The sequence below is a fragment of the Colletotrichum tamarilloi genome (genome assembly GCF_030869305.1).
Source record: "Colletotrichum tamarilloi strain Tom-12 chromosome Unknown Scaffold_148.1, whole genome shotgun sequence".
NCBI lineage: Eukaryota > Fungi > Ascomycota > Sordariomycetes > Glomerellales > Glomerellaceae > Colletotrichum > Colletotrichum tamarilloi.
This window is the reverse complement of record NW_026849531.1, coordinates 15,548-43,157: the sequence shown is the minus strand read 5'-3', so window position 1 is coordinate 43,157 and position 27,610 is coordinate 15,548. Positions and strand designations below refer to the sequence as shown.

Genomic DNA, 27,610 nt, shown 5'->3' with positions numbered 1-27,610 from the left:
TATACTTTGTCGTAATCAGATTCGAAAGGGAGAAGCGGGATCAAGTCCGACGGCCGTCAGTGTAAGTGAGTGATGACACGTTCTGTTTTTTGGTCCCACTGTGGATCAGTTCAAGACCGTCAAAGTGTCGGGCAGTTGTCGAGCGTAGATGAGAAATGCGCCGAATTGAAGAAGCGATTCGAAGAAGGTCCCTTGGCAGAGTCATGCGGCGGGCGATCCCGAGATCTCAACATCAACGGGCTGGGGATCGAATTGTATCACCTCCCAGCTAGTGCAGCCGGCCCTCTGCCGACGCAAACACCAAAGTTGATGACACCAGCAGGCTTGATGGACGTTGCACATTGCCAAGAAGTCTGGCCCAGTAGCCGACAAAAGTATGTGCTAGGGATTGGCAAGTACGGATGCACCGTCAAAAGGATGCCCCAAGCGGCTCCAACTTGCAAGCCGGCGCCGAACGCAACGCGACTCGGAGCTGCCGCCGGAGTTTGGCCGAAAGACGGTTATCCGGGGGAAAAGAGGACGAGTAAGATGGTGTTTGGTTCGTGAGCGTTTCATTGTCGCATTGCGTTGGGGGCTGTGCAAGATGAAATTCGACCTCGAAGGGTGGATTCGATGCTCGAAACAAGTCGGAAGTTGGGAAAAGACCGCAATTTGCATATACTGAGTGGCAACAATGAAGGTGCCAGAAACTACGTGAATGGTTCTCAGGTTTGTGCTACTCGTTATTGCATAGCCAAGAGCTTCAACCAAAGGAGCATGGCACACATTTGGGGAGTGAGCTGAAAGTTATCGTTGAGAGAAAGCCAACGCTTTACCCAATAATCGAGGTTCATGAGATGACACCAACGGGTCGCAGGCTATATCAAGATGCTGACGGCCCCGGGTGAGACCAATGCGGCTGAAGAACAAGCGCATTCAGCCGCTCTCGAGTCGGTGACACGAAATGCGATGCAACTGGGCGAGGTGCGCCTTGGGGGCTGCTCTCTCGCACACTGGGGGCGGAAAGACGACGAGGTGGACCTGATTTCGACTCATAATTTTACTTTGCCGTGTTGATTCAGGACAACTCATGAGTCGGGATCCTTTTTCTTCGTCTGGCATATACGTAGTACAGCGTTAGCCATCGCCGTTGTCAATGAGGTCGTCGTCGTCGTCGTCGTCGTCTCCATGGTCTAAACTCCCCGCGCATGAGTCCTCACGCAGCATGTGCGCAGTAAGCGTGTAGCGGGATGGAGCCCGAGCTTTTTGTCATTCACATGTGTCGTGGGCTGAGAGACGTGGACGATGGCTATCGGGAAGGCCCCACCCTGCCGTCCAATGGTGGAGTCCGCCTGAGAACCCTAGGCCTGAATGGGTTGAACTGCCGTGGGAAGAGAAGGCGGAAAAGAATGTGTAATTATTCACTGTAAGACCACGACCGTGGCCCAGATTGTACGAAGTACTTGGGGGAGAAAAGACGATGGCGACGCCGACACCAAATTAACGCGGGCAGAAAAGGAACTCTGTGTGAGGTTGCGTCATTTGTCTGCCGGATCGAACATTGGTTTTTGTTTCTTCCCGCTTGTTCGAGAACGAAAGCCTAGGGCGGCTGGCTGGCCTGGTCCTGTTCGAAAGCGGATGTGATGTACTATTCGCCTACCAGGCTTGCTGACCGCGGAAAAGCAAGCCTGCCACGCATCCGCATGGGTTGTAAGCCTCGTGGGATGTAGGAGATGATGGAAGCTGTGCTAGTGTCATTCTCGAAGGATCGAAAGATGAACACTGGTTGAACAAATTGGGTTGATTGGCTTGCAGAATTTGGAAGCCAGACGACGCTGCTCACGGCCAGTCCGCCGAGATGAAGAACACCCTGCAGCCAAGTACGACTTGCGGTACGGATAGTCCTCGACTGTTTGCTTGCCCATGCACGACAGACGGTGATTTGCTCCAAGTCGTTATCAAAATGAGCCAGAAATGGACGAGGGCTGCAGGGTGTTGCGGCACCACCTAAGCCCCTGCAGCAGGCCGATGTTTCCCACGGGTGTGGTCACTGGTCAGCGGTCACTGTGGGTGGTGCTGTGATGAGGGTTTCGAAGTTGAGTTGGCCGATGAAGGATGAGGGGTGATTTGTCTGCAGCAGGCGTGAAACGAAGTGCTGATCTGACTGTTTGTCTGATGGACGTCTGGATTCCCAACCTTGTAGGAAAGCGGCATAGATCCGAACCTAAAGAGCGAAAGAGAGAGTGATTGACAGGGTCAAGGAGGGATGAGCAGGGGTCTCTGCACCGTTGCAGTGTTGCAGTCTTGGACCTTGGAGACGGAAAGGTGTCGAAGTGTTCGTGGGTGAGCACTGTGGGTGAGAGAAAGTTTCTAGGCGGTAATTTTTGTGTTTCTTGATGGAAATCGGTAACCGGGAGGGACGTCTGATAGCACCCAAGGCTGCATTCGTTTCGCAAGTGCATGTTGTCCGGGGGGCATCGTTGGAGCAGAGATGAAAAAAGGCGCGAAATTTGAGTTTGAGGACGCGCAGAGGCGGTGCTGGATCGCTTGTCGCTAATGTGCTTTTGGGAGGTGAGGCAGCGGGGATCCGAGAGGACGCTCTCTTCGGATTGAGACGACGGAGGGTGGACGACGTAGAGACGTACATACCAGCGCAGGCTTATCTAAGCGGACTTGGAGACATGATCGTGATGTACACTGTACATCTGCACATCACGTGGAGACACTCATGGGGGCCGCCCACCTCTCATCAAATGTTTGACAGAAAGCAATGTGGGCGCACCGAATGACTTCTCGGTGCATCCCAGTAAATTGTAAGTTGCTGTCGACGATGGTACACCAAATACATAGTAGTGTGAAGTTATTGCCATGGAACCCAGAAGTGGAGGAGAACTGAAATATCTTTGACCGCGGGGTCTGCAGCCCGGGGTTAAGACAGGAATCACGTCATCGCTGTTCAAGTAAAGTGTCGAGTGCGCGGCATGCTGTATCTGGCGCATGTTTCTGGCAGTGTCGAAGTACCTCAAGTGCTACCTACCTACCTTGAGTGAGGGTCCTGAAAGTTGAAGGTGCTTTCCTCCTGTCAGATACATAAAGACTTTGTACCGGGCAGGAGTGAGAGCTGAGAATGAGCGCAGAGGTCAAGAGTACTCCGTACCTACCGACAATGCTCTTACTTGTAGTGGGTTGGTAGCTGCTGCAGGTTGACGGTTGGCATGGGGAAAATGTACCCACGTGCTGTGCCAAGTTCCTTCCCTCGAATATCGCTGGATATCTGCGCCTGCAAACCAGCAGAGGTACTCGGACCACAGAGCAGGGACATGGAAAGTACGGATGCAAGGGGTCCTTCCTTGCTTTGCAACTGCCAGGCTCCCCCCACGCTCTTCCCCGATGATTAATTCCCTCCACTCATCAAGCTTCGCTCCCACCGTCACTACTCCGTCCAGTGCGTCCACTACGGATACTCTCACTCATTTCCATGACACCGTCGCACAACACGACACGAACTGGAAAAGGAAGCCAACCTTCATCAATCACTACAATTTACGGTTACACGGTGGACGACTGCTACAGCACCGCGAACCGGCAGCAAGGAGCAAAAGCCGTGAACCATCATGCGATATCTTGCTCCGTAAAGAACAGCAGAAACAAGCAAACACGTACGCAAACACGCAAACATCCCACACCATCTGCCGTCGAACAGCCTTGCACTCTCTGGTCGCACTTTGGCTTCGCAAACTCGAGGCTGGCGCTGATCTTGCACACAAATCATTGACCGCCCTACCCCGTACTCTGCAACGCGCAGCACTCACTCTCTCTCGCGCTCGCCTTCACGTGCCTACCCTCGTTCCTCCAGCCAGACAGACAGCCACCCACAACCCACTATCCGTATTCCGTACCAATGCGCAGATGGGCTTTGCTCGCTCATTGCTGGGCCGGCTGTTCGGGCTATCCATGCTCCATCCCACTCAGACCAGCCCTGCCAAACTGCTACCCTCAGGGGTCTTCAATCTTGCGCCGATGAACCCTGGCCCCTCAACACGTCCTTGACCCGCACGTCCCGGCCTTCAATTGACTCTGGGTCCTTGGCTGGCACTGGCAAGCTTGGCAAACTAGGAGCGAATACCACTCGTCTGATTGGCACTCGTTCAGGTACGCGGAGCCTGCTCCTCTTTGCGGCTTGCGATTTGCGGCGTCAGCGCGCCCTTCCTTTTTCTCAATCCCAGTTCGATGCTCGATGCTCGATACTCGATGAAGCGGCCATATCTGGTTCGTCGATCCCGGCTTCAAGGCCCCAAGACAACCCTATCTCGTCTCTGTCTCTCTCTCTCTCTCTCTCTCTCTCTCAGACAGCCAGCAAGGAAGCAACACGCAGCTGTAACTTTCAAGTACCTTGAACACATCAAATGCCTCTGTCGACCTAGGAACTTTCAACTTGCCCATAATGATTGATCTGGGAGTCTCTGGAGGGCAGCGGACTGGATGCCGACATACGTACCGGCAACCGGCCCTTGAACCGGCGCAACATGATGACAATCAAGTCCACAGTCTATCCGATTTTTGGGCGGATGGAACGAACCGACCAAGAGGGGTGGCCACTTCCAGGGGACCCTCGCATTGCTCCTGCATCGAGTGCCTATCCTCCCCCATCACGGATGCTGGACCGGACGGCGGATACTCACACAACCACCTCTTCCCATGTTCGATGTTCAGGCTCTCACATCTCAAGTCACTCAATAATCTGGCTTTGGCCAAGCCATCAATGACAACGAACACGCGTCTACCTATGGCTCTGGATCTGGTACACATGCGCAAATTCATACATGTACTGCCCGCAACCACAGACAGACACACTCGCGAGACTGGCCCATTGGCGGCACTGGCCAGCCTGCAGGACTGGCCCTGCAACACCAACTGCCTTAGCTCAAAAGGGGAACCATCCTATTCCTGTTTCCTTTTTGCCTTTATCTCTGGCCCATCCTCGGACGGCTAGAGGTGGCGTCGCCCACTAAACTCGTCTCGTTATCGCACGCCAATGCTACCAAGACGTCGAAACTCGCCGGGCTGCCCGTCTGGGATCCCCTCAGATTGGCCATTCTCCCTCTGGCTGCCCTCTGACTGGATGCGACCTCTGTTGACCCCGGCTCCCAAACCACTTTGTTCACTGCAAAGATGACGGGGATCAGCACCTGAGAGATACAGCGGGCTTTTCCACTTTTCTCCAGCCCAAAAAAGTGAAGGGTACGGGGTCTTCGGGCAGCTCTACGGATACTGCGTAGTATGTGTGGGCGAGGCAGAAAGAACAGAGAGCAGGGAACCAACTGCGGATGCTCTGTAAAGAGCGAGAGGCACACAGGCACACAGGCAAGCCGCAAAAGCGAGCTCGCTGCCCACCACCGGGATGAGCATGAGCACTGATTCTTTCAAGTTGGCGCAGCCCGTCGCCCATCCCAATCCAAGACCGTCTGAACCCAGGCAAGCCAGGCTGTCAGGGGAGGACAGGCTAACCAGACCGGCCGAGACAGTCAGATTGAGCAGAGAGTGAGAGCCCCTCAGTCAACGGCACACCACACACACCACACACCACACTTTAGCTGGCTCTCCTCTCCTTCTGCGGTCTTTTTCTTTTCTCTTGCTTCACACTCCTTACTCACTCTCCATTATTCTCTTTCTCTCATCAGCCCTCTCGTCTCGAAACGACAGGGCGATGCCAGCGAGGAGACAATCATAAATCTGAATCGTCAGGGAAACTGGAACACCGAGATCCCGACATCCTGCACTTTAGCAGCCAAATAAACGCGGCCCCGACATAGATCCAACGGCCGGCTGCCTTGCACGTTGGCCCTGTCCCTTCTTCATCCCATCCGATTTCTCGGGTCCAACAGACTAGAGACAGATACACACACAGAGAGAAAGAGAGAGCCACGAGCTGCTCGTCCTACCGCCATCCAAGAGACCAGCCTCTTGGTACGGCCCCGTTGGAGGACACGGACAAATACTCCCGTCCTCGCTCTACGCACAAACATCAGGATACGCCCAACATCAAATTACCCTTTACTCTTGGCTCCTGGCAAGGCTCGATACCAACAGTTCCTGACTTCACGCCCGCACTAGCGAAGATCCCGTGTCGGATCACGTCAACTTGGATGCAGGTCCAGAGAGACAAGCACCGAAGCCACTCTCCCACCGTTGTTGATAGAACCAACCCTGTTCTCACTCACTCACTCTACCATCTACGTTGCCGGATACTCTCTCTACTCTGATCTTTATCCCTACTCGGTCGCCCCCAAGCCCAAGCCAGCCTGGCCTTGTCACTCGGAGGCATTCCATCGCTGCCCCCGATACATAGAAGCGCCAATTCCCTCCCCTCCCACCCTTCCCAGGCTTTGATCATCCTTTCACAACTACCTTACTTTTCTTCGTCGTTCCCGCGTTGTGCCCAGCGCTACATCCTTGGCCCCCCGGCCTTTTGGAAGTCTCGCACTCTCCACCCTTCCGCCCTCTTCTACAGTTCTGACTGCGATACACTCCTTTTCCATCTTATTTCTTTCTACTGTTCATTCCATCAAAGGACGAACGACGAGTCGATCCGTTTCGTTCCGTTCCATACCGACAATCGCGCAATATAGCCATCTCTGGTTTGCCGACACTCTTTTTCACACCATATCGACGACCCATTCAGCGCCTTACGCACGACCGACCGACCGATCGATCGGGGCCATGTCCGCAAATGCCTGGCCCGGGGCCGACAGCTCCTCCCAGCACTCTGGGCAGCTGTCGCAGAAAGATCTCGTCCTCGACCAGCAAATGATTAAGCACCTTCTCAACAGATATGGCCAAGACAAACTGAATCTTCTTATCCAGGAAACCACCGGCCCTCGTGAGTGACATTCGATGCTGACCGCTCCTTCGTTGCCGTGAACTAATTGGATGCAGAGTCGGATGGTGCATCAATTGTGTCGTCGGCGCAGTCATCTATCCTGTCGGATGACCAGTCGAGCATGTGGGATACCCAGAGCATCAGAACATTCTCCGACACCTCGTCAATCACTGGCAGCATCATCTCCAATGTGTCTCGCGGCACATCGAAAATCCTGGGTAGACGGAGTGGAAGCAGTAGCGCCGCGGCTGCGGCCCAAGCCCAAGCGGCGCAACAGGCGGCTCAGACACAGCAGGACTCAGAATCATGGAATGGTATCGACGTGCCCAACTCGTCCAACACAGCATCCGACGCTGCATCAATCTCCACCAGTGCCTCAAAACAAAAGGGGGCTTTCATGTGCGGATTCTGCAAGGAGGAAGATATCACCAAAACGTGCACCCGCAAAAACGATCTCAAGCGCCATATTGAAGACTTCCATAACGTCAATGCGCAATGGTTCTGCCGTCATCGTGGTTGCCAAATGGTATTTGATTGGCAAGGCGCCTACAAGACACATTTGAAGCAGGCGCATGGCGGGTCGAGAATGTCCCTGGACGAGGCCAAGGTCAACCTTTGCCCACAAGTCGTCTTTGCATGCGGCTTCGACAACTGCCTGCAAGTGTTCGAAGCGCAAGGCGACTCGGACGCAAGTGCGACCTTCAAGGAGTACGTGAGCCACGTCGTGAAGCACTTTGACGAAGGATCCAACAGTGGCGATTGGTCATACTCAGCAAGGATACGGAACCTCCTCAGACAAGGCCAGGTACAATCAGCTTGGAACGAATCGATGTGGAACGAGGCGTCACGGACATCTCTGCAATGGAGCCCCCAGACGTCTGGCATTTTGAGGAAACGACTCGAGTGTCGCCATGTCGGAGATGTCAAGCTGCTTGTGCAGTACGCCATGATGCTCGGCTCCGATCCTAGCAGCATTGGAAAGTTCCGCGAAGACTTCGTCACCCCTGTTGCCGATACGTGCACCTTGCACATGCTTGGGCACAAATCACGACAACCGACCATTGCCGCTCCTCCTGAGCAGCCGGCCGACCCTTTCTCCTTCAAGATATCACGCGGCGCAAACCCTGCCCTTGCCGCTTATATGGCGTCTCAACGTAGAGTCTACGTTCCCAGACAGCAGCGGGTTGTAAGGCCACCGCAATTACATCACCCTCACCAGCAGGTACCGTCATCCAACCCGATGGCCAGTCACTCCCGGTTATCGCAATCATCACATTCATCACACACAAGTAGCCATCACGGCCACCCACAGGTTCACCACAACAACCAGAGTCACAGCACTTTGGGACATTTCTTCCAGGCGATGCCCGAATCACAGATGTACGACCCGAACAGCAACGCCCAAGGCTTCGGACCTAGCAGCGGCGCAATGCACCACAATGGAATCATAGCAGACGATATGCAGAGCCTAAGAAGTATGGGCGGAGGCGCACCCGACTCGACAGACGTGGAAATGCAGGATGGTTTGATGCCGGATTTCTCTTCGCCCTACGGACAGCATTCAGCAAATCTGACAAGTCCATCCATCAACGGTCATCCAGACGGATTCTTCCCTCCCGGACAAGCTTATTAAGAAGCTATACCCGAGGCTATTTGCGACGACCCGACAGTACCGACGACACGAGTGAGCGGCTAGCAACCAGTTGCAGGCCTATGTATCAACAAAATTAGAAGCACATTATAACTCCAGCCCCATCTCGCGCAAGAGATATTTTTCCTTGACTCTTATTTCAATCCAATTTCTTTTGTCGGCGTTTTCTATCAAGATCATATACCCAACATCGGTTGAACGCCATACTGGGCATATTCGCAGTAACTACAGCCTTGGATGACATACGACTGGACGGACGACGGAAGAGCAGGATTGTACATGACAGCTGGTTGCTAGACCGGAGTCGTCCGAAAGTGTCTCGGTACGAACGAGTACGGCTATCGTGAAGGCGGTTATACTCTTCCAGAGAGATGGGATCAGGAAAGCAAGGACAGACTCGGGAACATGGGACGCGGCCAAGGTGGAACGGCCTGGATTTCCGTAAAGCACTCTCAGGTGAAAGCAACAAGGCTTAGTACCGGATGCGTTATACCCACCGGCGAAACGGCTGGAATCGACTTCTTAATTTCTACCATTATCATCACTTCTACTTACTCCTGCTTCCCTTCTGTGCCTCATTGCTCCATGCCCGTTGATGGGATGAAAAACGAGTTGGGACGGCTTGCGAAGCAATTTCTGCCCCGGCAGCCAAAGCCAACCCGCGCTCGTACATTGTCGTGCTCCCTGCGCTTCCTGTGCCGCGCGTCCAGAGCCCTCTGAAGAGACGTATTGACTCGGTCGTGACGTTAGGAATTGACGAGGGGCAGACATTGTTCGAGTAAGGCGCCGAGTCATGTGCGTTGACAGGCCCTCCCTGACAGCTGCGCATACAACTCTGCGACGGCAAGATCACTGATTAACTACACGTGGCACCCATTGGCCCCCATTTTGAGGATCTACAAGGGCATGAGAGGACGATGTACGATTTGCGAGGGGGGTTTGCTGCCGCTTTTCCGTCGGACTTTTAGATAGAGATGGAGCCATCTTTGTTGCAACTGTCAGCACGCTCTCCCGGCGGATCCCCGTGCTTTCCTTCGGATGTTGGAGGAAAGACTGCACAGGGACGGACGGTTTTGGAACCGGATGATTTGCGGCTTCGCGGTTTTGCCCGCGATTGATGAGGCTTTATAAGGCTTTGCTTGTTCCCCTTTCATATCTTGAGCTTGTTTCATCAGGCTAACGGTCCAGCGACACCGTTGATCTTTCTGGGGTCAGCTGGGGTATGTTTGCCACAGCTTGGCTTGGGGTTTAGGCCTCTTGAGTTTATCTAGGTTTCTTGAGTCTAGCTGTCTAGGTCCCTTGAGTTTAGGGCCTAGTCTAGGATCGCCAATGGCTGAACGAACGACGAAAGGATATCACGGATGAGGCATAGATAGACAGACTAGATAGACACATGGCATTTGCCATTGGGATTCTGCATGGATTTGGGGGCGAAAAGGGTGTGGGACGGTTCTTGTGATGCACCGCATAGCTCCGGTCGGCTACACCCGTTTTCCTTGGGCTGAAAGGAAGGAAAGGCATGTTGATCATGAGACAGGATAGGAAGGGATTGGGGGTCTTGGGACTGGGACTGGGACGGCTTATGGGAAAGCTGGCGCTTGTCTCTTCTCCTCCCTTTGTCCCGGCTTTCCGCTGGGCAAATTTAAGCTTTTTCTTTGGTTTTCATCCTTTGTGGGAAGGGCAGGGGGATCCTAAACGGGTCCCTGCCTCGATTGAGCGTCGTGAGGCAGACTGGGTATGCGATGAGAAAGGGTAAGTGAGAAAGGGAAAGTGTCAAGCTATGTAGATCTGGGATATGGGTTGTTTTATCTGATGGTCTTGTTGTTGAGTTGGTGGTGGAGCTACGATTTCGGGTTGACGGCCGGACGGGAGATTGACCGTGGGCTCCTGGGGACCGGGTACGGGGTTAGCGGAACTACGATCGGGGCTTGGTAACTTGGAGACAGATGTCGAGATGTCAGTGCGGTTTGATGGGGACTCGGTGGTTAAGCGGAGTCTCCGTATCCCCCTTTTGCGGTCATTCTTACGGAGGGAAATGCTTCTTTGGTGGAGATGGGGAGAAGCGGGAGAATGGGTTTTCTTGGCGGTTCCTTGCTGCTGGGATTTCGCTGGGTTGAGGAGGAACAGAGTTAAGGCAATACATAATCACGGCAGCGGAACCCTTGAGAGATGTAGAGAAACACGGTTCAGTTGGGGGTCTTTGGGGATAGATGATGGACAGAAGGGGGAAGGGACACGCGGCGTCGTGTTGGACTTGATGTGAAGAAGTTTGGCTGAGTTCGTCTTCGTGTCGGACCGCATGTGATGGTGAGGCGACGGCGAAGGGGTTAGAGTTCAGCGAGGTAGTGAGCATTACTTTTGTAGGTAGGTGGAGGCACTCTGCTCTGGTTTGGGGAATGTGAGGCACTCGTCACTTTTTGGAATGTGTCTTGCTAGAAAGGCAACTTTTGACAACTGCTTTTGGTGATCTGCCTTTCGTTAGTGTTGTGCTGGGAGGCAGGGCAATGGGTATGAGCGCAGCGAATGGAATGGGCAAGCTTAGATGGTGATCTGCTCTTCGTTAATGTTTTTGTTGAGAGGGAAGCACGAAAGGTAACGTGAGAGTAGCGGAGGGAATGGACAAGTTCAGATCGGTGATCTGTTCTGACCGTTCGTGGTAATGCTGCGTAACATTCAATGAGACCCTGCAATCCTACCCTCGAGGACGAGTTGCGTTTGGCCGTCTTGGTTTTTTTTCCACTTCCTTCACCTCATCTCAGCGCACCGTGGACGTCGACGTGGGATTGGACGGGGTTCGCCGACGGTGAGGAAGATCACTCCCCTAACCACTTGTCTTGGGTGAACCAATTGTGACTTTAGGGGCAAGCCCATCTCATGTTGTGTCAGGCAACCCAGCGAGCGGGCATCCTTCTCCTCCTCTCCCTCTTCCACACACTCTCCATCCGTTGGAATCCTATGGCAGCCCACCAGTCGAATGGGCGAATGACGGCTGAAGCACCGACGGCAGTCGGGCTCTCCGCTGACGCAGGTGGCATCGTCAGTTTTGAACGCCCGCGAAATGGACTGAGGGGAAACTCCTCCTTCAACGGCCGTATGCGGTAGAGCATGTGGCATGTACGATGTGGCTGACTGGCTGGCACGGCTGGTTTAAACCATCGTCTTCGAGACGAGTGCCTCACCAAGGTTGCCACATGCCTGACATCTGGAGGGGAACGCAAGCAATCGTTGGCAGTTTCAGCCTCGAAGAAAGTTGAGGCAAGCGCGCGATAACAACTATCCAAACCAGTCCATCAAGTTTTGGGATAGCAGATCGTCCCCTCTCTTGATCTCTTGATCTCTTGATCCCCCGACTCGAGTCACTTAGGGCTCAGATTCACCACGCGGACTCAACAAAGAAATCTTTCTGGCGGGGAAGTCTTTGGCGTCGTCGGAAGGAGGACAAAGACTCGGATAGAGGACCAGTTGAGAGACACCCTGTGAATCGTCCCGGGGCTTCGGTTCCGGAAGACGCGAGACGGTGATGTCGACCACGGACCAGAAGCTGGCCCCATGGCAATGACAACGACGCGACACACCGACACGACGTTCCGGCGACAACGGTTAGGTCCTTCGTTGATGGAATTCAAACCCCATCCAGTCCAAGATATGTCTGTTGATGCTCTCGACTAGGGGGAAACGTCACCCTTGCCGAATCACCAACCATCTCAGCCCACACCCAATCTCACCACCACCATCACAGACCAAAAACACAGTCATGCGGATCCTTTGTTCTAGCGCCATTCTAGAAGGCCGCTAACGGTCTTGGCTTTCTACTTTCCTTCGCTCAGCTGGGCGCTACACAGCCCCGCCAGGACTCGAGTGCGTCCTATCAGGCTGTCAGTGGTCATCGTAACACAGGTTCTTGGTCTCTCTTGACTCTCTCCCTCTTCGCCCCCTGCCTCTGCCTCTAGGTGTCTTTTCTTTATTGCTCCACCTGCACCTGTCATCCGGACATAACGAACAAGGGCGTGGGTTCTTGCTCGCGGCAGGCGGCTCCGTTGTGATTTGGTTCGTCGAGAGAGGTCGTCCCTGGTGGTTGACTGGTTCAAGAGGTACGAAATACTGTGTAGATGACGGTTCGCCGCAAAAGAAAAATGAGGGGGAAGGCGGCATCGAAATGGGATGAGATCAGCGTCTCTTGTCTCATTCTCTGCGCTGCCGCTTACCCCGGTTGGTTCTTGGATTAAGACGCTTGAAGTCGAGCCGTCGTGCATCTCCCTCAATGGGAATCAGGCTCCCGAGGATCCGATTTGTTCTAGAAGGCTTGGTGAAGTTTGACAAGGTTGTGGACCATAGTAACGAGTGTTATTGTAAACAACCAGCTTCCTCTCAAGTACCTGTTCGAGAGCAACTTCTTCGCAGCTAGTGCTGCGAGCGATGGAAACTCAGACATCCTTCCCCCAATTCCAGGCTAGCTTCCTAGAGTCAGGCTGAGGCTGATTGGATTCTCATCCAGGAATGTAACCCGCCATCACCATTACCATTACCATGATCAAATGGCCCCTCAAGACCCCATGCAGGAGTTACTTCACCGTTGCTCCAAAACGGCCTCAGTCCTGAGCCCTGCGCCCGCGCTAATGCGAAAGAAGGCGCAAGAGAACAACCACTTACACACACGCACTCCCACATATCCCTACACATACGCACTCGTAGAATTCCACTAGAACGTTCAGCGAACGAACTAGTCGCCACTCGTCAGACAGCGCCATTCCCCTCCTCCATTAGTCTCGTGTTGGCGCTCTCTCAGAGGCTCGCAACCTGACCTGGCCATGCTTGACTTGGCCTCCTCCTCGTGGCCTTCTTTGATGGGGTGACGGGTTGTCTTGACTTGGCAAGACAGAGGGCTGGTATACAAATGTCGAGTCGCTGCTCTTCCGTGCCTAGTCTTGGCGCATTTCTTTTTTCCCTTTGCCATTCGGATCCTGTCATACGTTCCCGCCCGCTAATACGTACTTCACATCGCGATTGAGTCGGCATTAACTACATAACGACCACCCCCCATCTCGCACTTCGCCCACCCTTCTATCAAATTAACCTCGTTCCGTCTACCCATTCCTTCTTAAATTGAGGACGAATACACCAACTACGCCTTTAACAATCTTGGACACGCCGTCAAACGCTTCATGCAAGGATAGATTCCATTATCAGTCTCACAGCGACTGAACCGTGAGCACAACATGTATCCCACCAAGAGCCCGTCAAACATGTCACCAGAAGACGTTCGAACTCTATGCGACCTCGCCGGCCGGTACGGGTCCGGAAGCTTAGAAACAACCCTCCGGAACATTAGCGGCAGCAACTACACATCCCTCCGCCCTCCGCCCCAGCACCACCACCGAAACCCTCACCACATGGACGCCCCGGCGAGGAACTCAGCCCTCTCCACCTCAACCTTTGGCAGCAACAACAGCGCGCCATCCCTCACAAACAGCGCCAGCCCCTGGAGCAGCTCCGACGCGTCCTTGTGCGGCTCAGAGGCCGCCTCCCTATCGGGGAGCTATTTCAGCCAGCAGCCCGGCGGCACTGCGGCAGCCGCCTCCTGGGCCGACGCCGTGGACGCTCCGTTCCTGATGTCGCCCTCCGTGACACCATCCCTCTCCGGCTCCGAGTGGCAGGATCACCACATCAGCGAGCACCTCTCCTCAACTCCATCACGCGAGAAAAAGGCCGCTGCCAGCATGAGGTCCCCGTCCTCGGGTACCGTTGGCGGCCGCAAGCCCATCGAGTGTCCTATGTGCGCCGTCCACGACGTCTACGTCGGCTTCGGCAGGAAAAGCGACTTCAAGAAGCACCTCCAAAACTTCCACAACACCGACTGCATCTGGGTCTGCCCGCAGGACAACTGCCGCATGATCTTTGACTTTGAAAAGGCCTACATCGCCCACGTCAAGCTCGACCACCACCAGGGCGAGGCGGCGTACCCTCCCGCCGCGGCCGTGGCGGCAGCAGAACAGGTCAAGGTCGGCCTCTGCACGCAGGTCGTCTTCGCCTGCGGCTTCATCGGTTGCAAAGAGGTCTACGAGGCCGCCGATGACAGCGAGGCGCCCAAGACGGCCGACGCCTACTTTGACCACCTCGCCAGTCACTTTGACAAGCGCAGCAGCACCATTAATAACACCAGTGGTTGCAATAACAACAATCTCGGCCTCTCGTCAGAGTGGACATACTATCATCAGATGCAAAACCTCCTCCGTCAGCGCTCCCTCAAAGACGAGTGGAAGCACACCCTCTGGGACAAGGCCGCACGCAACCAACTCCGCTGGCAGCCCCGCTCCTCAGGCGACCTCAAGAAGCTCCTCGAGTGCCGCCACCTCGCCGACGTGCCGCGCATCCTCCACGCGGCATGGACGCTCGGCCAGACGTGCTTCTCCTCCCCCGAGCACCCGGCCCCCGAGTTCCCAGGCGAAGCAACGCGGCCCGTCCGGTCCCGCTGCCCGCTCGCAGGCGAAGGCAGGAACCACGGCGAGCTCCGCGATGTTGTCTGCGGAGGTCAGCAGCAGCATGAAGAGCAACCGCCGTCGGCGATGACTATGTTTGCCCTCCGCCGCAGCCTCTTCCCCGTCAAGCTCGCCACCGTCTCGCACCCGCCGCCGCGCTCGATTCCCGAGGAGCCGGATTCCCTGGCCTACCCGCACCCGGGCACCCCTCTCGTCATCCCCGAGCGTGACGCCTGGTCTACGGACGTTGTGCTTGGCCCGCCCAAGGACGAGCAGATCTTCGACCCCATATTCATGCCGGGTAACAGGGCGACGACAAATATGCTGCAGCAGAGCCCCATCTACCCTTGGACCGATACTACTACGTCTCAACAGCAGCAGCAAAGGCGGTCTTTCGGCGACTTTGCGCGCCATCTCACACCCTCGCCACAACCTACCGAAGACCAGGATAGCAGCCTCGGTCCGTTGCTCCAGGTCCCTCAATCCGCATCTGCCACCACCACCGCCGCGAAACGTCCCCGCTCGTGGGGCATGAGGAGCCTGGAGAACCTGCGCCTCAAGCGTCGTGGGCGTTCGTCGCCTGTCACGTCACCCGTTGAGGAGAAGGCGGCTTTAGCTGGGTGGATCTGAGACAGCCAAACTCCCTTGTCTCTGCCCCATTTCCCCCTCTTCTATCTTCTTTGTTCATACAAACCATTTTAGACCTGTATTACCTAACGCTTTACATGACATGAATGCATGGGTGGTGGCGCAGCTTCATAGACATGTTTCCTTTGCATTTTCTTTGTTGGTTTTGGGGTCGGGGTCGAAAACTATAGACTACAAGATACCCCCAATGAGCCTTCTTCGCTATAGGTAGGTACTGGGTTGGATATGTCGGGGTCGCCGAAGACGCTAGGGAGGCGAGGGAAGTGGCTACCCACTGGCATTGCTTTGTTGATATCCAAAGGCGGCTCTGACTGGATGATGATTATGATGACGTCTGGGCGTTCCCTGATGGAAATACCATTTAGACAATTCAAACTGGAGTGATCTTTCATCCTCCTATTTCCCCCTGCTCATATCTTTACTCATTGATGTTCCGAGGTGAGTAGCAGCTAGATGCACTTCCTGTTCCCTTCAATGCCCAATCATGGTTGCGTCGCACTTCACATTGTATATGTCAACAAGAGAATAGAATACATAAGGAGCGCGAAATAATCCCTATTCTCCTATTATCAACGAGTGGCCGCCTTCAACTTCGTTGGATCCACAGGTGCAGATTCCTGAGGAGGTGAGCTAGATAGACCGTACTTCGAGGTGGCTACTTGCGCCGATAGAGACACCCTTGAAAGGGAGTATGGTTCTTGGCAAGCTGTCTCAGGCCGAAGGTAAGGTACGTCGGGTAAGGTCTCGTGACAATAGAATTAACATACAGGCATATCATATTCACCCTTGCCCATATTTACTTCCGTCAGTTCAAAGCTTGATTCGCTTGAAGATCGGAAAGGAGGAGAGAAAAGAATAGGGAGTGGAACAACCATGAATGTCATCAATGAAATCACAGGTACGCAACGTAGTCTGGCTCTTCTGTGCAGGTAGTTCCAACAAGACGAACAACAGACTACCACACGATTAAAGAATCTTTGCCTCGAAATTGTCTTATGCGGACACCATGTCAGACACACTACTTTGCCAGATAAATAGTGTTTGTTAATTGGTGGCTGGCAAAAGCCACACCATCAGAGCCTACCTAAGCGCCCAAGTGAAGAAGTTCCTACCACAAGGTACTGAGGAGCTTCAGGAGTAATTACTTTGCCCGATTGGTTGGGCGTGAGACGGGCAAGATGTCGGTCGGCTAGGATACGTGGCTGCCTTATCGTATAGAATACTGTCGTATGACAGGGCTTTCGCGAAGAGACGTACAATTCCCCCCTCTTTCTCAACTTTTGCCAATCTGCGCCTTCAAAATCTCCATATTCTTCATTAATCGATCATGGCCATAGTCAAATTGATCAAAGATTTGGCGTCCGTGATTGCATTCGCATTGGGCTTTCTAGTAAGCCTCTTACGACCACAATCATTTTTAAACCGAATAACTAGGGCTGCAAAGACAGCGGAATCCTACCATACCGATCTCTGGATTCGTTTATACGAGCCTGGCCGGTTTATTGGAATGTGGGACGATATTGGCGCATCATCCAGCCAGACCGATGCCTGGGAGCCATTCTCCCTTCGGAACACTGTCAAGGCCAATGATGACAACAATGCTCGATTAGAGTCATTAATGAGTGCACTTCCACCCCAGGCGGATGGAGTGGCTCGAGTATTTCTCCAGGAGCTTTTTGACGATGACGTTCGCGACAATGACTCCACATCCGGAACGGACTTCCCGTACAAGTTTCCTCCTCTTAGGATCGCTACTGTGGGCTTCTTGTCGTTGATTAGCAACCAATATTGGGCCTCACCACTTCGATGACATAGGATAGAGTCTTTCAGTTTCATCGAAAGCAAGCGAGGTAGTCCTCAAGTTCGCTGGGTCAATGTCGTGCGGTATCTACGCTTTCAGGTCATTGACAATCGACTACAAGGTAAGCCTGCTGCAATACGCGAAGCTGGACTAGCTAGATGTGTAACTGACTTTTGACCAGAGTTTATCATGTGCAGAACACTTGTCCGTACAGCCTGGACGGGAAACAATCGTCGTTTCCCAGAAGAACAGTTCGGTCTCTACCAAGCAACAGCTACCTTTGCTACATAGCTATGCGAACTCGACGCTATGTATCGCCCTTTCAAAAACACGTCGGACTGGATGAAGGCTTTCAGCCTACAGTTCTGCCATGCCAATCTGCTGTTGTATGCTCGATTTCTATTGGTATATGAAACCGCCTTCGGGAGGCAGCGGGGATTGTTGGACCCCACCCGTGCAGAGCTCCAAGAGGGCAACGTTGGAAAAGTCACTGCAGACCATCAATTGATTCAGAAATTTTCAGAAATTGGAGATCGAATGCTAGTGGCCATTGAATCACTAGTTGAAATCCTCCAGAGCGCCACAAGAAGTCAAGTTGGATCGTCCACGCCAATATCGAGAACGTCCAATATCCCGATAGCAATGTCAGAGACTCCCCAGTTAGCGGCCATAGAACTCGAGATCCGCTTGTATTGCAAACAGTTAAGAGGTAGCCTAACGAGACTCTCTACCGCAATGGAGCATGACCTCAGCTTACTAGAAGTAAGGAGAGAGGTAAAGCAAACCGATAGTGTCCAGCAGCTAAGTATACTTGCCACAATTTTTCTACCTCTTTCTATATCTTCAGGGGTTCTAAGTATGCAGACACGATTCAAAGACCTAGGTGCGCTTCTATATGATTTTTTTGGTGTTGTGACTCTTCTTGGAGCCCTTGCGCTTTGCTTCATCTTGCTCTTAGACTTTGTAAATTTTGTGACCGGGCCTTATCTGGTCCAGTTCGATATGGAGATGAACAGGAATGCGATGTATAGGGAGGAAGTAGCCAAGCGAAAGCAGCAGCTCTCCACATACGTACACTTTCGGATACTTGCGTCTATTCTTTGGTGGCTGGGTCTGGGTCTATTCTGCATTATTCTTGTCGTTTCCTTTCTCATTGGCATGTTTAGAGATATTAGCCTCGGTGCTAAGGTGCTTGGATACGGGCTAGCTGTCGTCTCCTTCCCTGCTGTAATTGCCTTGAGCCTTACTTTTCTTCTATCCTTGATGGGCGAATTGGTACGACGACGGCGAAAGGCAAGGAAAGCGGCACAAGAATCACCTCGAGTCGAAAGGCGTCGGCAAGGTATGGGAGCAGACGAGGAAAATGCCTCCCTAGTCAACCCGCCTGAACCTACGACTAGGATGGCGGAGCTAGCAAGCGCTGCCGCCAACCACGCAGAATCAGAGGACGAGGTGGCCAACGAGTAGAAATATGTAAAGTATGCGATAGGATACAGGGCTTATACTAAGTTGTCATTTATGTTCATAGGAAATGATGATTCTTGTGGTATTAGGAGTGCTAGACAACGATCGGCCCGACGGTGATGGCGACATCCGCACCATGGACTCGGTCTACTGCCCCGGTATGTGCATGTATGCTGCCTAGGGGAGGGTCGTTGTCCATCCAATCTGATGGTGACTTGTAGCTATCATGGTCACCATACAATACAGTTTACGATCTAGCGCTAGTGTAAAGCAAAAGGATACACGTTTCGTCCGCTCGTTTGGACCTGCAACCCCATATGATCGTGGACTTGTAATCTAGGTAGCCAGCACAGTTTACACATCACGTTATAAGATAGAGGCGATGCAAGGTTGAGATGAGGTGCAAAAAAAAACTTTTCAACATTCAACTCGTGAAGTTTGATATATGTACATTCTCTTGACAAGGTCGAGGTAAACTAACCCAACTCCGTGACGGTCGATTTTTGGTGTGAATGCCCGAAATGAAGCCCCCAGACTACGGAAAATGCTGCGATAAAGCACTTTTTAGATTTTGTTTGATTTTTTGAACTTGTTTTGTTCCGGACGAAACCTGCGATACAGTCGCCCGTAGTAGGAAAAATCCCTGATCCCAATGGAAGGACTTTTCTGCTCAAGATGGAGATCTCGTTATGGCCAAAGAGAACCCAACAAAGCCTGGTGGTATAAGATGAGAGAGCAATATGCATGGACGCCTCCAATGTGGACAGATTAGATAACAAGAAAGAGCTGCGAGTGCTGGCTGTTCAGCCGTGGAGACCACGCGTTCTCTCGCGCATCAGCTCGCGGCGCTTCTTATCCTTTTCTGTCAAGGGGTTAGCATTGAGCTTACAAAAGTCAATAGATGGGGAATACTAACCTCCGTCCCATGTCAGGAACTCGTGGAGAGCTGACCCAGAGGGCACCATCGGCAGGACAGGCACCTTCTTGTCGGTGACGACCTCAAGGAAGGCGGGGCCGTCGGAGTTGATGAGCCACTTGAGAGCGTCGACGACCTCATCAGGCTTGCTCACTCTGCGGTGCTGGACACCCATGGCATCAGCCAGCTTCATGAAGTCGGGGTTCTGCTGGTGGGTGTGGGCGTAACGGTCCTCGTAGAAGAGGTTCTGCCATTGCGTAACCATACCCTGTTCCTCGTTGTTCAGAACAATGACCTTGACGCCAATGTTGAACTGCGCAGCGGTGGAAAGCTCGGTGAGGGTCATGTTGAAGGAGGCGTCGCCGTCAATGTCGATAACGAGAGCGTCGGGCTTGGCGACCTTGGCACCAATGGCGGCGGGGAGACCGTATCCCATGGTACCCAGGCCACCAGAGGTAACCATGGTTCTGGGGTGTCTCCAGCGGAAGTGCTGAGCGGTCCACATCTGGTGCTGACCGACACCGGTAGCGATGATGGTCGTCTCCTTGCGGTCGGCGGTCAGGTTGCTGAGCTCCTCAATGAGAGTCTGGGGCTTGATGAGGCCGGAGCGCTCGGCCTTCTCGTAGTCGGACATGGGCCACTTTGCCTTCCACTCCCTGATCTTGTCGAACCATTCCTTGCGGTCCTCCATGGTCTTGGGCTTCAAGTGGGGGATCAAAGTGCGAAGGTTAGTAGCGACGTCACCCTCGACAGCCTCGGTGGCCTGGACAACCTTGTTGATGTTCTTGGGCATGATCTCGAAGTGGACGATACCACCGCGGCCCTCGGCAGCGGCAGCCTTGGCACCAGGCGCAAACTTGGCGACGTTGAGGGTGACACGGTCGTCGAAACGGGCACCGAGGGCGATGATAAGATCGGCCTGCTGAATAGCCATATTGGCGTAGGCGGAACCGTGCATACCGAGCATGTGAAGGGACTTCTCGTCAAGCTCGTCGAAGGAGCCGAGGCCATGAAGGGTGGTGGTGACGGGGATGGAGAACTTGTCGGCAAGCTCCTTGAGGATCTCGGGGCCACCCTCAGACTGGGCAATACCCTGACCGGCGTAAATGATGGGCTTCTTGGCGATGTTGACAAGGTCGGCAACGCGCTTGATGGACTGCTCAAGCTGCTTCTGGAGCAGGGCCATGGCGGCTCTTGAGGCGGCGCTCGGGAGGGAAGGCAGGGAGGTTTCGGTGGGGATAGCTCTCCTCAGGACACCGGCAGTGACGTCCTTGGGAAGATCGACCAAGACGGGACCGGGGCGACCGCTGGTGGCGATCTCGAAAGCTTCGTTGATACGGCGGGGGAGCTCGGCAATGTTCTTGACCATGACGTTCCACTTTGTGCAGGCACGGGAGATACCAGTGACATCAGCCTCCTGGAAAGCATCACTGCCAATGGCGGAGGTGACGACCTGACCGCAGAAGACAACCATGGGGGTGCCATCGGAGAGGGCATCTTGCATGGGGGTAATGACGTTGGTCGCACCGGGGCCGGAGGTGACGAGGACGACACCGCACTTGCCCGAGGCGCGGGCGTAGCCCTCAGCCATGTGGCCGGCGCCCTGCTCGTGCTTGGGGAGAATGAAGTCGAAGTGTTTTGAGTTGTAGATAGCGTCGAAAACGGGGAGAATGGCACCTCCGGGGTATCCAACTGTGAGTCACGGTCAGCCATGTGTCTCTGTGATGCCATCCTGATATACGCAGTTGAGTCACGTACAGATGTGCTTCACGCCCTGTCTCAACATCATCTCGTGGAAGATTTCTCCTCCAGTCTTGCCAATGAACCTATGTTACAACGTAAGCTTTCCCGCGCGCTTCCAACAAGCCGACAACGGCGGTAGATATAATTGGCCACGAGGGGCTACGTACGACTCGTCCATCTCCGGGCCGGTAGAGCGCTGAAGAGGTTGAACATGGCTCTTGTCGGCGTTGAACGCGGGTGCGGGCGTGTCTCGAACCTCACTACAATTGGTAAAACAGGGTCGTTAGTCAAATGTTTCGTGAGTCACCAGCTTCGTCTTGTCGACTGGCTGTGCAGTTTCCCCAGTTAATGGAAGCATGGGAAGAAGCTTACGGAGCGGGCGAGGTGGCAGAGGTAGCCTGCGTCCTCACGCCGGAAGGGACCTTCTTGGTGGCCTGAATGGCGGCGACGGCAGAGGAGGTGGTGAGGTTACGGGGAGCGCTCGCTCTTGAGACGGCCTTGAGGGCGCGAGCGGCGTGGCGGGTTCGGAGCATCATGATGAGCGGTGGAGTGGAGATGAACCGGGGAGAAACAAAGTAGAAGGAAGAGGAAGAAGAGGTGTCCTTCGGTGTGATGCTTCGTCAATGTCTCTAAGGAGAGAGCAAAGAGTAACAGACAGCGAGAGGGGAGCGGCTCGTCGAATTGGACGATCGCAGGGGGTATGGAGGTTGCAGAGATCGCGGAGTCAATTGGAGGAGGGAAGGAGGAGAGAAGGAGGAGGGAAGGGAAAGAAAGCCCAGTCACAAGGTTTTGGCAAATTAGAGCAGCAGATGTCAAATTCGAGATTGGGAATTGGGGGCCGGGCACAGACACAACTAGTAGCGTAAGGATAATAGACAGGTAGAAGAGAGGCACGGCGCACACCGGGGTTTAACTTTGCGTAGAGTCACCGCTGTCTCTGTCTCTTTCTCTTTACTTTCGGGTAGTCTCTCTTTCTGTCTCTCTCACACACAGTTTGGCAGCACCAAGAACGCAGAGAAGCAGTGGTGGAGAGGCGCGGCTGCTGTTTCGGAGCCAGGGAAAAAACCAAAAAAAAATTATCGGCCGTCGAGGTGTGGGGTAGCCGGCCGATGACTGGCTGGAAGGGCGCAGGCCGGGCCACGACGGGGGCGAGAACGAACAAGCGTTGCCCATCGGGGGAGGGGCACGGGCCACAGGTCCAATCTGGGGTGGCGATATCGGCCTGACCTTCCCTCCCATTGACTGCTCCTTCCCGCGCTGCTGCAGTTGCTGCATCTTTACCGCCTTCCTCCCATGTTTGCTTCTTTCCTCCGCGCCTCACTGGCAGCTTCCTAACCGGCAGCTATAAAGATCGGAAGGAACGATAGCAATAACGGAACCGCAGTCGACTGAACGGCCAGCCACCTCTGCTGACTCAACCGCTTTATGACTCATTCTTGATTGGCCACTTACCTCGTTCCCCACACTAGCCCTCTGTTCCATTCCGGTCTCCCTCGTGCCTCCCCGACCTTGAATGCCCCCGAATGCCAGACCGAGGAAAGTGGGCGGAGCAAACACCCGACGTCTGCGACCGTTTCCACGCTTTCCCTGCCCCAGAAATGGTTCACCAGTCACCACCCACGCAGTTGCAGTCGTGAACCGTAAAGAGTCACACATGCACACTCTCCCACAATATCCTCCACAAATCTTGAGAAGCCACTCCCGAGGCCCCCTATCTTTTCCTATCGATCCGAACCAACACCAAACTGAAGTCTCTACTCACCTTGTTCACCACCTTTTCTCTTCTCTTGTCATCAACGTATCTAGGTTGTCATCCTGGGAATCTAATCCTTAGTGTTGCACTAACATGTAATCTGCACTTCATCTCATGTTTGGTCAACACATCCGCAACCCTAACACGCCAAGGTCTACTGCACGTCGCATGCGGTCCAGTCACGGATCCGGGGTTTTGTAGCTGTCAGACAACGGCTCCAACCCCATAGAATCGCGAGACATGGGAGCTGCCGCCGCTTAAACCCGCATCACGCGATGCCCGTTTGGCCGAATCCGTCCAGCACGAACTGCACTTCCTCCCAAGTCAGCAATTCGTAAAAACGTGGCCGTCAACCGCCGTAGTCTTGACAGTAGTTTGCTGTACAGATATTGAATAGCGGCTGGCCGATTGAGTTCGGATCCCGGTCCCCCCTCATCCGGTCTGTCCCGGTCACATACTAGAGAGCAACTAATTAATCCCCTTTTTATGCAGGGTCAGCTTGACAGCACAGTCAGCCTTTGACGAGGCATCTCAAATGAATTGATAGTGACTTGAAATTTTTGTTTACTCGTTGGCGCATGCCTCATCCCATGGACCTCGATGCGCCCTTTAAACACCGAAACCAGAATCGAATACAATAGGTATCTTGAACCATGACTGCTCTTTACGCCTCCGTCCCCGATCACCGCACGCCTATCAGTCGAGGCTTGATCATTCATCCCCCCTCGCAACCCACAACCCATCCGCATCTCCGCCTTACATCCGGTTTTGGTCACCGAATGGACCGTGCGCTTCATACGCAGCAGCCGGTTGCCCATACGACATGAGAGGCTGGTTGTCCGAATCGTGAACTTGCACAGCTGGCTGTCGCTTGGCCGCCATCTTCGCATCCATAGCCGCCTGCGCCCTTGCCGCGTTGCGCTTCTTCTGCTTCCTCTCTTTGCAGCAAAGGAACGTGATCCACGCAATGGAACCCGTGATGGCCACGGCGAAGAAGAGCGCTACAGCGATGCCGCCAGGGTAGACGGTGTTGTCCAGCACCTTGCACGAAGGGTTGCCCGAGTTATCGTTCTTGCAGAGCAGGCCCGCAGCGCATGTTCCGTACACCACCTGTGTCGGGAAGCAACCTTCCTTGAGAGTTTTGCCTTTCTGCACGCCAGTCGAGACAACGGGGCATTGCGTGGTCGACTTGGTCGTCGACGTAGAGCATGTGAGCTTGGAATAGGTTGCCGTGCCAGAGGTTGTGCTCGTGGCTGTCTCAGCGGTTGCCGCAGTTGCCTCTGTAGTCTGACGCGCGAAGACAGTGACATGACGTTTGCGCAGTTCCGCAGGGGCGCTGCCGCTGTTATCACACCTGTCCAGAGTCCACTGCGACTCAATAACGGCTTCGGCAAAGTCGCAACCAGCATTGATGTAGCATCTCTCCAGATCAGTCTGTGTAAAGTCGTCGGTGAGCATCTCTATGCAGTGAGCCACGGATCCAGGTTCGCCACAGGCTGCCAATCTGGCCAGCTCGAGGTTCCGTGACCGAAGGCAATGCAGTCTCGCCGGCGACAGGGCCGAGGCCGTGGCCACAAAGAGGAGCGCAACAAGCGCCGAGGCGGACTGGGATGAACGCATATTGCCCGGGGTTTTGTGGGGTGTTGCAAATGACTGCCGGGACGGGGGTCCGTGGAAGGTGGGATTGACAGGTTCGGAGTGGGTGCTCAATTGCCGGCCTCAGAGTATCGGGAGACGAAGTGGTGCTGTGTGAAGAGCTGCTGTTGGGGGTTGGCAGCTTCCTGATTGGGAAGATTGGTTCGGTAACCGGCAGACTCGGTTCCCAGTGCCGTGAACAAGCTACCAAGTATTGAAGGCAACTTCTGATGTGGTATTGAAGATGGAAGTCGGATAGTCGGGAAGAGACGATCGGTGTCTACCTGGGATGTCACTGCGATGGTGAGGAGCGAATATGTAAGAGCATAGGAGGTAAGAAGCAGGAAGAGGGAGGAAAGCAGGATGACCTACGCCGGACAAGCTGGGAATGAGCTTCAATAAAAAGAAGTGAGGGAGCTGAACGCCTCTCGGCGCCTCGGAGTTGGGTCGAGCCTGGTGGTATCCATTTGGGCTTGTTGCTATTGTCACCTCACCGTCCTTGTCTAGCTGCTTGTCTCTGGCTGTGAGCTGAGGGACGCCGACCACGCCAACGCCAATGCCACGAGAGCAAAATGCACCTCAGCACGAGTAGTCCAGTGCCCGTTGGGGTCGGGATTGGTCATGTCTTGGGTCTCCGCTTAGGCTCACTCTTTTCGTTGCTTACCTGCAGCTTAGCAGAACCAGGCTTGGGGGGCTTGTAAGGCTGGGGCCTTCATTCCGCAGCAGCTCAGCTCTTCACGGAAGAGACGGTACTGTGTGCTCTCCTTTGGACTCTGTAGGCTTGAGTTTGTCGGTGGTGCGACCTCATGCTCCCGCAGCATAGCCCTTGTCTTAGCTCGCCCTTTGGTAGTCCACCCGGCGAATGGGATTCAGAGTCGTGGTGGCTGACGGTGCCGGCCTCCATAATTAGCTCTGTTGGTCGCATCTGCGTCTGTACGGGCGGTTCACGATACCTTCGCGTAGATTCGCCGTCTGATCTCTTCTCGGTTCTTGCAAAGCATGTCTCATTGTTCTCTCGAGAAAACCTCAACTTCGCATCGTTCGAAGTCAAGTACTCAGAGGTCTGAATTCGGTCGCAAGGTCGTTCTGTCGATACAGTCGAGCTTCCCCACGAGGCTCACGATTCTCGAGAAGCGCAATGGGCCCAGAATCCACATCCTCAAGCTAAAATAGCATATGCTGTTCCCGGCACGCGGCTTGGCCCAAATCGTCTAAGAGGAAGGGCACAGAGCAAACTCTAAGACTTGGAACCCCACGAGGCAAGGGGGAACTTGCACTGGATTTCGGAAGATGGGGCCAATAGCAAGCCGCCGCACTGGGTTCGCATCTGCCTTGTCGTGGTCCAATTCCGCCATGTAGCATGTAGCAGGCTGCAGTGTTTTTCATCCGGCGGGGGTTAGGGAATAGCTTCCCTGATGGCTGAAGGACAGGAAGAAGAGAAGAAATCGCTCGCTTGGTGTTAGTGCTGAGGGCTGTGATGATTGATCCCTGCTGCGGCTCCAACTGGCCGCTGGTTGTTTAGTTTAATTTGCCCGTGGCTGAGACCTGCCACCCTGTAAGCTGAGCCAACCCCTCGTCTCCGTTCCTATTCGGACTACACCATGCACCAGCTGAGATCCAACTGATCACTAGACGTTGGATGCTCCTCGTGGCTGGATGATTGGATTGAGCTTTGCGACAGTTCAGTATGTCGTTTAGTCTGCAGATAGGCAGAAAGAGGCAAGCAAGATGATTTTCCTGGCCTCGTTCCTGCAGGCTTGTATTTGCCCTGTTGGTGCCAGTGCCATTCCTGCGAGAGCGTGGTTAGGAAACGGCGCGGCGATGCGGTCAGACGTTGGGAATAACTCCAGACGGGCATCCACCTGAGACAAGGTCGCCATTCTATTAGCAATCAGAAAGAAGGCGAACACGGTCAGCAGGGCCTAAATCTATGACCGTAATCATGGCCTCGTTGAAGACCGTGGAGAATTGGAGCCGTGAGATCGGGGCGGGGCGCTATTTCTATCCTGCTGACAGAGAAACTCGTCTAGAGGTGAAGTCATGGCTAAGAAGCGAAGGTCGAGGGAATCGGCAATATCAGGAGCCACAACACCCGACATTCCAAAGGCGCGAATGGAATATGTCTTGTCCCCGTGACGTCCATTGTAGCTTTCCTCGGACCGAGTTTTGCCAGGCACAAAAAAAAATTGAGCTGACCAGACAACGGCATCTGAATGGGTCAGTGTCTTATTCTTGGTAGAGCAGGAAGCATCAGGATGGCTAGTTCATTCTTTCCGTCCATGCAACAAAGCAACGGAAAGGACCATCTCGAACGATTCTGCCTGGGAGGAAGGAAAGCGCCTAACATCCTCACTACCTAGAAGTGCACAGACCCAGTTGAGGCCCAGTCCAGCCCTGTCCGTGCTTACCTTAATTCTGTGCTTACATTATTGCAGTCCCAGTCAGCTCCACGACAGGCAAGTGGGCTCCGCTCCGTCAGACTCCCAATCTTTTGGACTTGGATTGCTTCAAACGGTGTATTCGTACTTGATTCCCAAGGAGTAACAATTGAAGAGCCATCGACTATGACTGAGGCGACGCAGTCATGTTCTGTGCGCAGTGTAATCTTCGCAGCAAAAGTGGCCAGCTTACCTAATTACTCTTTAGGTACAGAACTCAGCGTTG

General features: G+C 54.0%; 7 protein-coding genes across 7 annotated transcripts; 5 read left to right on the top strand and 2 right to left on the bottom strand.

The window, feature by feature from the left end:
* Positions 1–3,369: 3,369 nt before the first annotated feature.
* On the top strand, positions 3,370–4,029 carry CTAM01_15114 (uncharacterized protein; the record flags this gene model as incomplete). Its single annotated transcript, XM_060531113.1, has 1 exon — positions 3,370–4,029. The coding sequence occupies one exon, from the start codon at positions 3,370–3,372 to the stop codon at positions 4,027–4,029; it is 660 nt and encodes a 219-aa protein (XP_060374311.1).
* Positions 4,030–6,492: 2,463 nt separating this feature from the next.
* Positions 6,493–8,492, top strand: CTAM01_15113 (uncharacterized protein; the record flags this gene model as incomplete). Its single annotated transcript, XM_060531112.1, has 2 exons — positions 6,493–6,859; positions 6,916–8,492. Coding segments are annotated over 2 exons (1,944 nt in total), but the record flags the coding sequence as incomplete, so codon positions are not given.
* Positions 8,493–13,726: 5,234 nt separating this feature from the next.
* On the top strand, positions 13,727–15,616 carry CTAM01_15112 (uncharacterized protein; the record flags this gene model as incomplete). The annotated part of the gene is made up of 1 exon (XM_060531111.1): positions 13,727–15,616. One exon carries the CDS (start codon positions 13,727–13,729, stop codon positions 15,614–15,616), a length of 1,890 nt encoding a protein of 629 aa, XP_060374309.1.
* Positions 15,617–16,961: 1,345 nt separating this feature from the next.
* Positions 16,962–17,444, top strand: CTAM01_15111 (uncharacterized protein; the record flags this gene model as incomplete). Its single annotated transcript, XM_060531110.1, has 1 exon — positions 16,962–17,444. The coding sequence occupies one exon, from the start codon at positions 16,962–16,964 to the stop codon at positions 17,442–17,444; it is 483 nt and encodes a 160-aa protein (XP_060374308.1).
* A 993-nt stretch (positions 17,445–18,437) lies between these two features.
* On the top strand, positions 18,438–18,902 carry CTAM01_15110 (uncharacterized protein; the record flags this gene model as incomplete). The annotated part of the gene is made up of 2 exons (XM_060531109.1): positions 18,438–18,733; positions 18,782–18,902. 2 exons carry the CDS (start codon positions 18,438–18,440, stop codon positions 18,900–18,902), a joined length of 417 nt encoding a protein of 138 aa, XP_060374307.1.
* Positions 18,903–19,702: 800 nt separating this feature from the next.
* CTAM01_15109 (acetolactate synthase) lies at positions 19,703–22,094 on the bottom strand (the record flags this gene model as incomplete). Its single annotated transcript, XM_060531108.1, has 5 exons — positions 19,703–19,761; positions 19,816–21,507; positions 21,574–21,641; positions 21,726–21,818; positions 21,931–22,094. 5 exons carry the CDS (start codon positions 22,092–22,094, stop codon positions 19,703–19,705), a joined length of 2,076 nt encoding a protein of 691 aa, XP_060374306.1.
* A 1,973-nt stretch (positions 22,095–24,067) lies between these two features.
* On the bottom strand, positions 24,068–24,931 carry CTAM01_15108 (uncharacterized protein; the record flags this gene model as incomplete). Its single annotated transcript, XM_060531107.1, has 1 exon — positions 24,068–24,931. The coding sequence occupies one exon, from the start codon at positions 24,929–24,931 to the stop codon at positions 24,068–24,070; it is 864 nt and encodes a 287-aa protein (XP_060374305.1).
* Between the last annotated feature and the right edge of the window lie 2,679 nt (positions 24,932–27,610).